The following is a 14,945-nucleotide window of genomic DNA, read 5'->3' on the forward strand; positions in this document are numbered from 1 at the left end:
GCAGCCTGGTGAGCACATCCAGCTGCTGGGAAGTGTCAGCAGCTTCCAGGTGAGCCTGGAGCATTTGCTGCCACAGAGTGAATGAGGCCACACAGAATTCTGGTGGGATCTGCCCCGGATGGGTTCGGAGACACTCCCTTTTCTCCTCCCTCAGGGCACAGAAGGGTTGGGTGCCCAGTCACTGCCTCATCTCCTGCCCAGTGAATGGCCAGTACAGGTGGCTTCTTTCCACCTTCAGCAGTTGATGATGAACTTGGTTGGCTCCACCCTCAGCAGTGCACAGGGTGCTCTGGCCCGGGTGCCCTGGATTGATGGATGGATGGACAGATGGATGGATGGAATGTGGGCTGTGGTGTGAAGGCTCCAGCTGCTGCCCTGTCTCAGCTGGCACCAGCTCCTGCATGGAAAGCTCTGCAGAAGCATCTCCAGCTTGTGAATGATACCAGCTCTGTGGTGAGGGCATGTCCAGCCCCTCAGGCACCCACTGAGGACACACACCAGAGCCCTGGAGGAGTCTGGGTGCCCAGGTCCAGCCTCCCAAAGCCCTGGAAGCTGTCAAAGGCATCATCTGCCCTCTGTGGGACACGAGCTCCTCTGTACCTGCTCCCCTCTGTAAATGGATCTGGTGCTCCCCAGCTGTGCTGATTTTTCATGAACTTTGTGGCATGTGCCAACTGCTGAGAGGGATGTCGAGAGGTGGACAGCAGCAGAGGTGCCCATGGACAGATAGCCATGCTGAGGAGAGCACTGGATGCTCTCTTTGGGCTGACAAAGGCTCTTTGACTCAGTGTCTGCACAGTGGGACCCTGACAGGAGCTGCCCACTGGTGAATGCCACCAGGAATTTGGAGACCCATACTCAGAATTACATTTAATTTAATGTATACCATAATTAAATTCCATTTCTTCTGAGTCCTTGCTGCTGCGTGGTCTGTGAACCCCACAGTGACTGTCTGTGGTGATTTGGCAGAGGGGGGCTGCCAGGGACACGGGCTGGTGGCATGTCCCTCCTGCTGTCCCTTGCAATGACCATCTCATTTACACCTGCCCGCATGTGGGGAGCCCAGGCTCTCCTGTGCACCCCCAGTGTCAGCCAGGAGGCTTTGGGATGATGCCCTAATGATGCCCTCATGATGCTGCCCTTGGCCCAGCAGTGCTCCCTCATCCCTGCTGCCTTTAGCAGCCCAGTGCTAAGCAAAGCAATTAGGAAATTAGGAGGGGAGTGCCAAAGCCAAGCCCCGCGGGCTGGGGATGCTGAGCCCCAGGGGGAGGTGGCAGGGTGTGCTCCAGGGGCTGGAGAGCTTTTGAAGAGCCTTGATTGTGAAGAGCTAACAGAGCTGAGTGACTCTGAGGCAGCAGTGGAAAAGGGTGGAACCCTCGTGGAGTTAATGGTCATGTGAAGTAATGTGAGACTTTCCCTGGCTGGTGCAAATCCAGGTTGAATTGGCCCTGCTGAGGGAGACATGGGCAATCCAGAGGGAAGCAGGTGGGAGAAGGAGGCACTGGAGCTGCTGCAGCTGAGCTGATGCAGTGCCTTTTGGGAACTGATTTCTGCTCCTGCTGCAAGAGAGTCACAGACTGGAAGGAAAGGTGGGAGCTTGGGGTGTGAAGAACCCTTTGGGAAATGGTCCAGGCTCAGTGCTGCTCTGCTGAGAAGGTAAGTGAAAACCTTGGGAAAAGGAGGCTTTGAGAATTGACCCCTCCAGAGAGGGATGTGGTGAAGGGAGAGAGGACAGGGCCAAAAAACAAGGGGGGAAAAGGACAGAGGATACATCTAAATGAAGGCACAGATGGAGCAGGTGACTCCCACAGAGCACGGTGTGATGAAGCAGACAGGATAAAGTCTATAATGTGAGCAGAACAGATGATTAATAACAGGTCCTCTCCCCAGAGGTGTGGGTTTCTGAAGCTGCTGAGCAGTGATTGTGTGCTGTCCCTTCCCATCCCTGGGCAGCAGGGCCTGGGAAGGGAGAAGCAGGGCAGGTTGCCGAGGGTGCTGTGGGTGCTGCACATACCTGCGTGGGGAGAAAGCTTCCTCTGATTTTGAGTTAAGAATCGGGCTGAGGAAACCTTTCTGGATGGCAAATACCACACAAAACTCTGGAGAGCAGCCTGGCTGGGGCTGGGACTGTGTCTGCACCTCACCTTGCTCGGAGAAGCCCTGGGTGGGGTGTTTGCTCTCTCAGGTGCCCTGGCTGCCTCATTAAATTGCTGGAAAATGCCATGTCATGTCAAATGAAGCTCCTGGAAGATACTTTTTTCCTCCAGTTGCTGTCGGGCACGTGGTGTTTGTGTCTGATTCAGCTGTTATGGGGCAAAGAAACAAACAGAGCCATGACAAAGTTCGTTTATGACCAAAACAATTTTACAGGGCTGGGTGATTATTTTATCTGCTTATAAGGGAATTCCTGGCACGTGAGGATCCACAGGTTGTCACGAGGCTTTAGCGTTTTCATCACTGCGGGAGGAACGGAGCCAGGGAAACCTGTCCAGGGCTGAGGTCTGGGCGCCTGGTGCCTGTCCCTGTCCCCAGGGGGGTGACAGCAGCCTGGTGCTGTGCCCGCCTGGCTGCCGGGGCGGTGCTGGGGCTCAGCGGCCAGGTGAGCAGCTGGAGCTGGCTGGGCTCACACGGGCCAGCAGCAAACGCTGGGCTGCTCAGCAAGTCCCAGCTCACCCCTCTGATGCTCTGCAGGCCAGGAGGGCATCGGATGGGCTCTGGGGACACCGGAGCAGCGGCAGCCGAGCCCTTTCAGCGGCTGTGAATGCTCTCCCGCAGTGCGGGCACACCGAGGAAGGCGCGGTTGCACAAGAGCCGCCCCGGACCCGTTCTGCCAGTCCGGCCGGTGCCCGGAACTGCGGGAGTGTCCGCGGGAAAGGCAGCGGGGCCGGGCCGGGCCGTGCCGGGCTGGGCCGTGCGGGGCAGGACCGCAGCCGGAGCGCTCCCGTGCCAGGCGCTGATGCCATCGCCCGCTGCCCTGCGGGGTCCGTGCTGTGCCGCAGCACAGCCTCCCTAGTCCGTGACCAGGTCGGATGGGGCACTGGTGTGAGTCAGGAAGGGCGGCAGGGCAGCTCTGGGACAGTTTGCTGTCCTGGACCAGGGTACTGCACACAAACACTCCAAAAGGCGCTCAGCATCCAGGGAAAGCCGCTCTGCCTGTTCCAGGGTCTGCGATCGTCCCTGCAGCTCCTGCCCTGCCCTGAGCTCCCCGCAGCAGCCAGAGGACCACTGAATCCTGCAGCATCCTTTTCCCTGCTCCAGGGTCTGCGATCGTCCCTGCAGCTCCTGTTGCCCTGGGCTCCCCGCAGCAGCCAGGGGACCACTGAATCCTGCAGCATCCTTTTCCCTGCTGCAGCCCCGAGCGGAACGGGAGTGCTGGGGGAGCCACCAGCGCCGGCAGGGAGAGGTCTCTGAGCCCCTGGACTTTATTTCTGTGACCCAGAGAGGAAACTTAAAAGTCTAAAAACTCAAATGTGCCCTAGGGTTGTTCTCTCCCAGTGTAGGCGTAATGCAGAGCCATGGAAAACCAAAGCTTCAGGCATTTTACGCTGTCTTCAAATTCAAGGAACTTTGATTTTACTTTTCTACTCAGCAAAACTAATCCTCCTCTCTGTAATTAATATGCTGCTCAAATGGATTCTTAATTACAGAAAAATCACAAATCTACACACTCAACTGTTTTGCTTTTCAAGTAATAAAACAGATCGTTTGTCTTCCTCAGATGAACAGAGCCCAACCAGCACATCATTTCCCCCTTTATGAAGAATTCATTTGCCTTAGAAAGAAGGTCTTTAAAAAAACATTGCAAGGATTTCTTGAATAGGGGATCAAAGCTCCCACACTGCTGGAAACCATTTTTCGCTAAACAAGATGTGAGTAAAGGGGGAAAAAGTAAAAGTTTTTTGGAAGTGGTTGGGATTACAACACCCTTGGGAGGGACGGGGACGTGGGGTCAAGAAGTGGTGACCAGGTTAGCAACACAGGGAACAGAAGGGCAGCACAAAGGAACAGAAAGTGGAAATGGACAGCTGAATGGGGACGCATGTTTCTGTGCTGCAAGAGAATGGATGCTACATCAATTCATACTGAGAGCTGAGGGCTGGGGGCCTGTTAATGGATGGGGGACACAGCAGGGGCCAGAGGTCAGCAGTGTGCTCAGCCCGGCTAATTGACTCTCACGTGCATGCAGGGAGGGTGATGGAGCACGGGGCTGTCCTGCATCCCTGCCACACACCTGTGGGACAGATGGACACGCACGTGTCTGATTCTGTGCCTCTCCACCACAAAGCACAAGGACTTGTGTCTGAGTGTCTGTCCAGGGTCACTTGTGTACGGCAGGGAAAAGGTACACCAGCAGCTGGGTCCTCATCATTTCATGTTGTTCTTCTCTGGCACTGCTGAAATATTTTTACCTCTTTTTACAAGGCCAACAGATGCGGGCCTGGCTGGATTTCTGCAGGAGCCCACGGCTGCAGGGACTCGGACCTGGCTGTGCACGTGCTGGGATAAATGCACTCACCTGGGCTGCTTTGCCATCTGCTGGGATTTTATTTCAGCTCCGTGCCTGGGGCACAGCCCAGTGACCGCCCAGTGGCACATCTCACCTGGGCTGCCCTGCACCAGCCCGGATCCCTGAGCCCTGGAGGGATGGGGATGTGTCAGGGACAGGAGGGCGCCTGGCTCTCCCCCACCCACCTGTACCCGTACCTGTACCCTTGCTGTGCTCCTGCAAGGAGAGCAGTGACACCAGGGGCTCTGCCCCACGCCCCACGGCATGCTGCCAGCAGCTCCAGCAGAGCAGGCAGTGCTTTGCTCCCCCGCCATGGCTGTCCCCTGCCAGCTCAGGGACAGGGGACAAAGCGAGGTGTCCTTTGCCTGGTGGGGTTCCTGCTGCTGCCACCCGAGGGAGGCCCTCCTCTGCAAGGCTTCAGGCACCGTGCTCAGAGCAGGAGGGTGATGAGAGCCACGGGAGCTGCAGAGGGTGCTCAGGGTTCGCACAATCGCTGGGCTGGAAGAGACCTTAAAGATCATCGAGCCCAGCCCAGCCCCAACACCTCAGCTAAACCTGGCACATCCAGGCTTTGTTAAACACACCCAGGGATGGGGACTGCACCACTTCCCTGGTTCCTGGGAATTCCCAAAATTCCCCTAAATTCACAGAATCACTGGGTTGGAAAAGACCTTCAAGATCATCGAGCCCAGCCCAGCCCCATCACCTCAGCTAAACCTGGCCCCCCAGTGCCACATCCAGGCTTTGTTAAATACACCCGGGGATGGGGACTGCACCACCTCCCCAGGCAGAACATTCCAGAACTTCATCACCTTTTCTGTAAAAAGCTTCTCCCTGAACAGCTTTTCCCTGCTGGAAAGAGGCTCCCCAGGGAATGGCTGCCAGAGCTCCAGCAGCTCTGGGACAATGCTCCCAGGGGTGCACATGGTGGCATTGTTGGGGGTCTGGATGGTCCCTGTGGTCCAGCTCAGGGTGTTCCATGGTCCCTCGCTCCTGGCACAGGGCTCTCTGCCCTGGGAAGCTCCTCACCCTGACACAGAGGGATTTCCCAGCTGAGCCACGGGGAGAATATTCTGTTTCCTCACTCTTGGATCTGCCAGCAGCATCCCTTGGTGAGTGATGGATACTGGAGATGATTTATGGTTCTTTGTTACACAAATGCCTCCACATTCTTCCCCGTCCTCTCACAGCAACCAGCAGAGAGCAGGAGCTCCAGCCTGGGAACTGCACCCAGGATGCAGAGCTGGGTCTTTATTCACTGTAAATGCACTGCTGGGGACACAAGGAAGGGAAATGCCACCGCTGTGGGGCTCTGCACCCAGGCCCTGGGTCTGCTTCCACCCGTGTGCTGGGAAGTTAAAGGTCTGGCAAAGAAAAAGCGCTATAAATCAGGCAGAGAAGGGCGGAGGGGAGGGTCAGGTTTACCCAATTTTTCATCTCAAAGTTTGTTATTAAAGGAGTGAATGTTACAGGAGGGACAGCCACGGCCTATATGTCTCAGAGCTCTTGGATTTCAGCAACACAAACCTTTAGCCCTCAAGACTTTTATTGCATGAAATAATTTCTGTTGCTGCTAATTAAATTTCTGTTTGTTTTCCTTCATGAACAACCAGGAAAAAAAAATCTGTATTCTTTAGTCTGATAGAAAGTACGAGATTTACCTGCATTATTGGATCTCACAGCTTATCATAATGAATAAATACATTAATTAAATAAATTCTGATCTTAATCTGGGCAAACTTTCTTGAGTGCCCTGAGGAGCTCAGCCAGTTGCCAGGTTCCTCCTGCCACGGTCTCAAGCATTTCTTTCCTCGGGCACCTAGCGAGATGGGATTGTACGAGCACAAATCAAGGATTAGCAAAGAGCGGTTGTGCACGGGGCAGCACCCGCACCCTCCTCTGCTCCCTGCCGGGCTCCAGGGGGAGCCGGACGGGGCCACGCGGAGCCACCGGCAGCGCACAGGGGAAGGAACCCGCGCTGTCGCGACAGCGTTCCCATGTGCGCAGAGGGGAAGGAACCCTCCCTCGCCAGCCCCGCGCTGTCGCGACAGCGTTCCCATCTCGCCGCGGCCTAGCGAAGCCTGCCCGCGCCGTTGCCGCGGTAACGGGCCGCCATGCCGCCCGCGGCCCGTTGCCATGGTAGCGGCGCTCGGCCGGAAGTGCTCCCGCTTCCGGCGGCGGCGCGGGGGCTGCCGGGAGCGCGGCAGCATGGAGACCCAGGAGCTGTTCCGCCGCTTGGGCGCCGGGGCTCGCTTTGACGTGCGGCGCTTCGGGCTCGACGCGCAGCGCTTCGGGGTGCGGGGACACCGAGGGGAGGGCTGGGGAGCGGCCCGTGCGCGGCTCAGGCTCCGGAGCCCCGTCCCCCCCGGGCGCGGCGCTGAGGAGCGGGGCCCGGCCATGGCATCTCATCCTTGTCCTGTTCCCCCGCAGGTGGTTAAAGGGAGCCGCGGCAGCGTCTCGCTGGAGAGCCTCGACTTCTTCGGGAACAAGGAGGGAGCCCCTCAGGGAGCTGCCGAGGAGGGCAGGGGGCTCGCAGGGGCTGAAGAGGAGGTGAAGCAGCAGAAAGATGGAGCAGGGAAAACCGATGGAAAGAGGAAAAGAACGGCAGAAAGCAGTGAAGGGAAAAGAAAAAAGAAAAAGACACGAGGTATCTGCGCACACACGTGTATCCCTGGCAGAACCATCAGAGAATGCCAGCATGGTTTGGGTTGGAAGGGACCTTAAAGCCCGTCCAGTTCTGGGTTCCTTGGCTGGCCTGGCACAGAGCTGATCTCATAACTGGGCTAAGATTCAGTGCTGAGAGCTGGGGATGTGGTTGCCATCCTTCTGGAGTCTTCATTAGAGAGAAAAAAGGTTCTGAGGGTTTTTTTTTGTCTCCAAACAATGCCTGCCTGTATTTTACTAAAGGCAATTTCAATTTGCTTGCAACTTCCAGGAGCAGTATCGATGCCAGAGCTGTCAGAAAACAATGCAATAAAGTGGATGTCCTCCCTGGAAGCAAAACTTGAAGATGCAAAAGACAAAAAACCTACTGCAGAGAAGCTTGAGCGCTTGAGGAGAGAAAAGGTGGGACCAGGGAATTCTGGTGCAACAAGAGGTGCCTGGTGTTCTGTGGGTGTTTGGTCCAAAACTGGGGTTTATTTTTGGTGATTCCCCATTGGAGGAGGGTGAAGGAGTGTGGGGGAAAGAGCCAGGGGAGGAATCCATACGTGGTGGGTTCATGGTGTAAATGAAAAAGGAGTTTGTCTTTTGCCTCGCAGATCAATCGCTTCAGGCACCAGCACAGGATCAGCATTCAGGGAACAGATCTCCCTGACCCCATTGCCACCTTTGAGCAGCTTCAGGAGGAGTACAAAGTCCACCCCAAAATCCTGGAGAACATCCAGGCTGCAGGCTTCCATGTCCCAACTGCCATCCAGATGCAGGCAATTCCTGTCATGCTGCATGTGAGTTCTGTGCTGTTTCAGGGATCCTACAGACCCTGGGGCTGGGGCTGCCTTGTGGCACTTTCAAAGCTGGATCAGCTCCATCCAAACTGAAAGCTTGGCTTTTCCAGTTTTCCTCATCTGTGCTTTTCCTGAGGTATTTTGTGTCAGTTTGCAACATTGATATTTATGGGAATGGAATTTTTACACCTTTTTTTTTTTTCCCCTACCGAAATATAAGTTGTTTTTTTTTTTCCTTACAGGGTCGGGAGCTTCTGGCTTCAGCTCCTACAGGGTCTGGGAAAACACTGGCATTTTGTATCCCTCTCTTAACACATCTGAAACAACCCAGGAACAAAGGATTCAGGGCTCTGATCATATCACCCACCCGAGAACTTGCCAGCCAGGTGTGTGTTGAGGGGATTTCACCCTGATGGCCTGCACTGTTTTCACCCTGCATCAGCAAAATAGCTGCTTAGTAAATATTTTTTTCCTTTATTGCCCTCACATATCAGAGGAAGCTAATTTAAATGTTTCTTTCAAGTCTTTTGACTTCTGTGGAGTACTACATATCTATTATCTGAGTCTAATCTCAGTGATTAGATTAGAGGCTCACGATTCTTTGATCATATTTTAAACTGCCCAATGCTCAGGTGCTCTTAAAACCTCCTTTCCTACTTGAGATTGCTATGAGAGATTTTTCTGTTAGTCCCAAAGTTGGAATTTCAAGGGATAACTTTATAACAAAGCTGTGTTATTAAAATGAAATAAAAATGCCACCTTTGGGCAGTTTTTATTCATGTGAAAGAGGGTGCCACATGTGGTAGTGATGTGAATAATGTATGTTAAAGAACTGCATTCTATTTTGCTAAGGAAACCAGAGAGATTTCTCTTAACTCTGAAATCAGGGTGAGATTTGAAGCTCTAGCTTCAGGATTAGGGTGCCCAGAGCAGCTGTGGCTGCCCCTGGATCCCTGGCAGTGCCCAAGGCCAGGCTGGACAGGGCTGGGAGCAGCCTGGGACAGGGGAAGGTGTCCCTGCCATGGCAGGAGGAACTGGATGAGCATTAATGTTCCTTCCAACCCAAAGCATTCTGTGACTCCACGATGGCCAGCAGTTTTTTGGTTAGAAAAGCTCATCAGCTCAGTTTGGAAATCCAATCTCTGCTGCCTTTCCAGACCCACCGGGAGCTGGTGAAGCTGGCAGAGGGCACAGGCTTCAGAATCCACATGATCCACAAGGCAGCTGAGGCAGCCAAGAAGTTTGGGCCCAAGTCTTCCAAGAAATTTGGTAACTGTTCTAACGACTGAAGTGTTTCTAAGAAATTTAAAAGTGTCACTGACCTTTCTCTTTGGGCTGTGTGGTTTTAAAGAGGTGGTTAAAAAGTGGCAGGGGAGAAATGGGAAGTGAGAGGACATGGACTCTGCTAAACTGTACCTCAGGCAGATTGGGTTGGATCTGGCATTCTCAGGGCTCTGTTTGTTTGGGTTTATTTTGTCTTTTTTTGACATTTTGCTTCTTATCTTTTAATAGATATACTGGTTACTACTCCCAACAGACTCATTTATCTGCTGAAAGAAGATCCTCCAGCAATAGACTTGAGCAGGTAGGAGAGTCTGTTTGCAGTGTGCTTTGCCACTCAGAAGTGGCTCTCCTGAAAATCAAATCTCTTGTTCCTAGCGTGGAGTGGCTGGTGGTGGATGAGTCAGACAAGCTGTTTGAGGATGGCAAGTCAGGATTCAGGGACCAGCTGGGCACAATCTTCCTGGCATGCACCTCCCACCTGGCCAGGAGGGCCCTGTTCAGCGCTACCTTTGCCCACGATGTGGAGGAGTGGTGTAAGCTCAACCTGGACAACCTTGTGCTGGTGTCTGTTGGGGCAAGGTAGGTGTTGTCTGCTTCTTTTTAAAAAAATTTCCTGGGAAATTGTTTTCTCTGCATCATCAGCCTGCTTGGTTTTGTGGCTGCCTTAGTCAGCACTGCAGGTTGTTTTTCTCCAGAGAAAATTGTGTAGGCACGTAGATGTTTCTCTTGTGTTGAATAAAGTGTCCTTTTCCTTTGCCAATTACTTTATCATCAAATAAACATCAATCTTAGGAGCCTGCATATTTCTCATCCACCAGGTTACATTTTTATGGGGTTACACATAGCACATGTATTTATTAGTATATAAGTTTTTGTTAATGTATATAAAAATACTAAAGTGTTTCTGTTGGATTTCTGCTTTCAGAAACTCTGCAGCAGAGACAGTAGAACAAGAGCTGCTGTTTGTTGGATCTGAGACAGGAAAGCTAACAGCAATGAGAGAGCTTGTTAAAAAGGTATTTTGGAGAGACTGAGCATGTTCCTGTTCAACTGAGCTATGGTCTGTCAGACTCCCAGTTTCCCAGGTCAAACACTTCTCTGTGACACATGTTAAACCATTGCCCAAATCTCCTGTGTCTCAGTTTCTGCAAGGAAAAGGACTTTGGAACCTGAGATAAACTTACTCTTTTGCAGGGTTTTGCTCCTCCAGTCCTTGTTTTTGTACAGTCTATTGAGAGGGCTAAAGAGCTTTTCCATGAGCTTATTTATGAAGGCATCAATGTGGATGTCATCCATGCAGACAAGACTCAGCAACAGGTAGGAGGGTTTTATTCCTTTTCAAGAAATGCTCTAGTAAGAAAGGTAAAAGCAGGAGTGTTGGGATGTAACTCCAGGTGACCGTGGCAGCAAATCCCTGCAGGTTTTTGTTCAGAGGTTTGGTTTTATTCCTTAACGTCATGACAACTTTAAGGAAGCAAGTTCACCTCCTTTCTCAATTTGCTGTTGGCACTCTTTCCAAACATCTTTTCTGTTCTTTTCCTAGAGAGACAAAGTAGTGCAGAGTTTCAGAGCTGGGAAGATCTGGGTGCTCATCTGCTCTGCATTACTGGCTCGAGGGATGGACTTCAAAGGTGTGAACATGGTCATCAATTATGATTTGCCAACGAGTGCAGTGGAATACATCCACAGGATAGGTGAGGCATGGCTCACAAATCACCTTCTTTTCCTCGTTTCTGAGGTTTTTTATGTAGATGCTCTTGTTTTTGCAGCACTTTGTGAACCTTATTTGGATTTTTCAGACATAGCTGTGCTTTCATTCACTGGGAACAATGTTGGGGATTGGCTGCTTGGTATATTCTTGGTCTGAACATGCATCAGGAGACTGGGGCTGAAAGGGAGATGTCTAAAGTAAAATCTCTACTCTGCAAAATGTGTGCTTGGCAGGTCGTACTGGAAGAGCAGGACACAGAGGAAAGGCAGTCACTTTCTTTACAGAAGATGATAAACCTTTATTACGGAGGTAATATGTCTGGATTAGTAATGTCTTTATTTCTTGCTTTAAAAGAAAATCACCACAAAACAAAAGACCAACAACAAACCAGCCAGTTTGTTTGGTTTGCTGTTTTCTACAAAAATTATTTATCACTTGTCCAAGCACTGGAGTTGATCTCTTCCCTCCTCTCCTTTCCAGTATTGCCAACGTAATCCAGCGAGCTGGCTGTCCTGTGCCAGAATACATAAAACATTTGCCCAAACTGCAGAGGTATGTGCATTTGAGCAGTTAACCAGTCTTTTAATCAGTGCTTTTTAGTGACTTATGGTAGTTTCTAGAACTAGAAACCCTAGTAATTTCACCTTTCTTCACTAAATGTTGTTCTCAGCAAGCAAAAGAAGAAATTCATTAAGAAACCTTTGACAAGAGAATCCATTTGTACCATCCCAAAGTGCTTCTTGAAAAAAGGCAAAAGAAAAATGTAAGTAGGTTTTGCTGAAGGGGAGGTAAGAGATGCTGTTTATCCAGGAACAGCCCAGAAAATTTAAGCAAAGTAACAGATAACTTGTTTGGATGAACCACCCAGTCATAATGATCTTAGTGATGAAGTTTTAGTGTCAGTATCTGTCTACTGGAGCTTGGATTAATGACAACATTTTGCCTTGTGTGGTGCCATGTGTCAGGTGACAGCAGCCTGAGTTTAAGCCACTGGTTATGTTCAGTTGTCTTGATCTCCAATGTGTTTCTTGTAGGAAAACTACAAAGGAAAATACTAAGGGAAAGAAGAAAGGTAAAGAAGACAAAAATGGCAGTAAATGACAGACTGTTGCAGAAAGCTGAATTTGGGCTGGTGAGCTGGGGCTGACACCTCTGTCTGTGCTGGAACAGAAGAATGAAGACGGCAGTGATGGTGAAGGGAGAAGAACATTTCTCGTGTTTCCTTTGGGGTGAGGGTGGAGGTTTACATGCTAGAAAGTCTCTACTGCAATGCCAGAAGAGAATTCCTGGATGCTTCTTATAGAAGCTGGAGCATGTGCTCGTGCAGTGAATGCTGTGTATTTCTGAGAGTAGTTCCAAACCAGCATCAGTTTGTGTTACCTTCACACAGTTTTGTACTGCTCCTTGAAAATACTGTCTGTGTTAAGATCACCCCTAATACATTTTTAGACACTTCCAGGAGATTCAGAGACAAAAGCCACACAATGTTTACTGTCAGGTTTGATAAATGTAACTGTCAGAGACTTCCCTGGACACTTCAGAAAAGCCAAAACAAACCCACTTGTATGTGAAAGTAAAGCCTTGCTCTTCCTACTGTTTTTCTTCTATAAAATTATTTTGAAATAAAGTAATACATGCCAATAATTTTGTATGGTTTTATAACTGAGCCTGAAACTAGAATAAACAAGGTCATAAAATGCTAATTTGGAGACCTGTGTGTTTGTGCAGCCTCGGTGGAATAAGTCTGCAGGCAAAAAAGGCCCCGCTCTGTGCATTTTCCCTCTCTTCATCTGCCCAGCGTGTTCTCAGCCCACCCTGCTTTTGTCATCAGAATTCCAGTCAGGCAGGAATGGCTTCTTTGCAACTACAACCCTTTCAGGAAGAATGTCTGGACAGGATTGTCTTGGTTTAATCTAGTTTGGTTGGGGCAGCCGCAGCACCCTGTGGCAGGGCCTCAGCACCCTCACAGGGAGGAATTTATTCCAATATCCCATCTCACCCTCCCTCTGTCCCTGTGAATCCATTGCCCCTTGTCTTGTCACTTTCAGGCTCCTGTCTCATGTCCCCAGGTGACCCCTGCGGGACGTCGGGCGCAAAGGCAGCACTTTATTTTCCTTTTTACGGAGAAGCGGTGGTTTGGATGCTGGAAACCGGCGTTCCCCAGGGGAAGCCGGGGCCACTCATCCCCATCCAGGCCGTCCCGGCCTTACCGCGGGGTTGTGGGGCTGAGGAACCGAGAGGGTGCGGGAGTGTGGAACCAAAGAATCGAGGGGCTGTGGCAGTGTGGAACCGAGAAGCCGCAGGGCTTTGGGTCGGTGGAGCGGAGGAATCGAGGGGCTGTGGAACCGAGGGGCTCTGTGGGTGTGGAAGCGGGGAGCCGCGGGGTCGTGGGGCTGTGGAACCGAGGGGATGTGGGGCTGTGCGGCTGTGGAACCCAGGGGATGTAGGGCTGCGGTTCTGTGTGGCTGCGACACGGAGGAGCTATGGGGCTGTTCATCTGTGGGGCTGTGGAACGGAAGAACCGCGGGGCCGTGGCTCTGTGGAACGGAAGAACCGCGGGGCCGTGGCTCTGTGGAACGGAAGAACCGAGGGGCCGTGGCTCTGTGGAACGGAAGAACCGAGGGGCCGTGGCTCTGTGGAACGGAAGAACCGCGGGGCCGTGGCTCTGTGGAACGGAAGAACCGAGGGGCCGTGGCTCTGTGCGGCTGTGGCTCTGTGGAACGGCGGAACCGAGGGGCTGTGATTCTCTGGGGCTGTGAAGCGGAGGAACCGAGGGGCCGTAGAGCGGAGGAGCGGCGCGGCCGGGGCGGTGCCTGCCCGGGCCGGCCCCGGAAGCCTCCGCCGCCGCTCCGCTGACAGACGGCGGGGCCGAGCGCGAAGATGGCGCTGCGGCCCGGGCCCGGCGCGGGGGGCGCCGGCGGGGCGGGCGGAGGAGCGGCCGGGGCAGCCAGGTCGGTGGTGACCGGGGGCAGCGGGCGAGGGGCTGCGGAGAGGGAGCGGACAAAGAGGGGAGGGCGGTGATGGGGAATGAAGGGGACGCGAGAGGGGCGGAGATGGGGGCGATGAGAGGGCTGGGGTGGCGGCGCGGAGTGCGGGTGGGATGTCAGCGCAGGGGGTCAGGCCCAGGTGCGCTGTGCGGGGTTTCTGACGGGCGTGTGGGGGTCCCAGGTTGGGTGTGTAGGGTCGCAGGTGTGGTACATCCTGGGGGCGATGTGGGGTGGCAGGTGTGGTATGGGGGGCTCAGGTGAGGTTCGGGGCTCGTGGGTTGGGGTCCCAGGTGGGGCTCGTGGGTTGTCAGGTGAGCTTTGTGGGGTCTTGGGTGGGGTGAGTGGGTCTCAGGTGTAGTACCTGTGATCCCGGATGGAACATCAGGGGCCCAGGCAGGATGTGGGTCCTGGGTGGGGTGGGGAGGTCCCAGGTGTGTTGTTGGGAATGCAGCCACGGTAGCTCTGCCTTTTGCTGGGATTTATTCACATTTTGGGGGTCCAGCTGATCTCCCCGTGTGTCCAGGCTTGGGCAGTCGTACCCCACTTGCTGTCGGGCTCTGCAGCTGCAATCTCAGATATTGGGGTGGGAAGGATTTGGGGGTTCTGCCGCCCTGCTTGGTGCTGCCACAGTAAATGTTCCTGTCACCGCTGGGCAGGTCTGTCTGTCTGTCTGTGGCCTCCTGGGACCCGGCCTCCCTAGGGACTTCCCTTTTCCCCTCCTTCTCACAAAGGGCACCTTGGCCGCAGAGAGGACTGAGGAATCCTGTCAGAAGGAAAAAAAAAAATGTTAAAAGAGATGTTGCTCTGTTTCTGGAAGGGTTGGAAAACTGGATTTCACCACCTTTGAAGACTCTAGTAATATGTTTTTTTCAGTGTAGGTTCTTGTCTGCTATTTATCTCTTGTCCTACTTCCAGGGAGGCTGAGGAAATTTTGCATTTGACAATTAAGCTCATTGAGTTGTCTTGGATATCTGAATCCCAAGGTTTTGTCAGTGTTATGGGGAGTGTTG

General features: G+C 52.7%; 2 protein-coding genes across 4 annotated transcripts in view; both read left to right on the forward strand.

Moving 5' to 3' along the window:
• Positions 1 to 6,694: 6,694 nt before the first annotated feature.
• Positions 6,695 to 12,584, forward strand: DDX52 (DExD-box helicase 52). Its single transcript, XM_084219010.1, has 15 exons — positions 6,695 to 6,802; positions 6,938 to 7,154; positions 7,443 to 7,573; positions 7,768 to 7,953; positions 8,196 to 8,339; positions 9,111 to 9,222; positions 9,466 to 9,538; positions 9,613 to 9,816; positions 10,163 to 10,253; positions 10,432 to 10,554; positions 10,781 to 10,931; positions 11,182 to 11,257; positions 11,429 to 11,500; positions 11,619 to 11,711; positions 11,983 to 12,584. The coding sequence occupies exons 1-15, from the start codon at positions 6,716 to 6,718 to the stop codon at positions 12,047 to 12,049; spliced, it is 1,827 nt and encodes a 608-aa protein (XP_084075136.1). The 5' UTR covers positions 6,695 to 6,715; the 3' UTR covers positions 12,050 to 12,584.
• A 1,120-nt stretch (positions 12,585 to 13,704) lies between these two features.
• The window catches only part of SYNRG (synergin gamma), a 36,032-nt gene continuing 34,791 nt past the window's right edge, over positions 13,705 to 14,945 (forward strand). For all 3 annotated transcript variants that reach the window (XM_084219000.1, XM_084219001.1, XM_084219002.1), the window contains exon 1: positions 13,705 to 13,899. In XM_084219000.1, the coding sequence (XP_084075126.1) occupies positions 13,829 to 13,899 (71 nt within the window). In that variant the 5' untranslated portion in view covers positions 13,705 to 13,828. The remainder of the gene's footprint in view (positions 13,900 to 14,945) is intronic.

The sequence above is a fragment of the Fringilla coelebs genome (assembly GCF_963513975.1).
Source record: "Fringilla coelebs genome assembly, chromosome: 20".
NCBI lineage: Eukaryota > Metazoa > Chordata > Aves > Passeriformes > Fringillidae > Fringilla > Fringilla coelebs.

Bases quoted from the DNA above. Each gene is read 5' to 3' on its own strand.
- DDX52 (XM_084219010.1), top strand. From the start codon at position 6,716: ATGGAGACCCAGGAGCTGTTCCGCCGCTTGGGCGCCGGGGCTCGCTTT. The intron at 7,954-8,195 runs GTGAGTTCTGTG...TTTTCCTTACAG, and splicing joins CAATTCCTGTCATGCTGCAT to GGTCGGGAGCTTCTGGCTTC. The intron at 11,258-11,428 runs GTAATATGTCTG...TCTCCTTTCCAG, and splicing joins GATAAACCTTTATTACGGAG to TATTGCCAACGTAATCCAGC.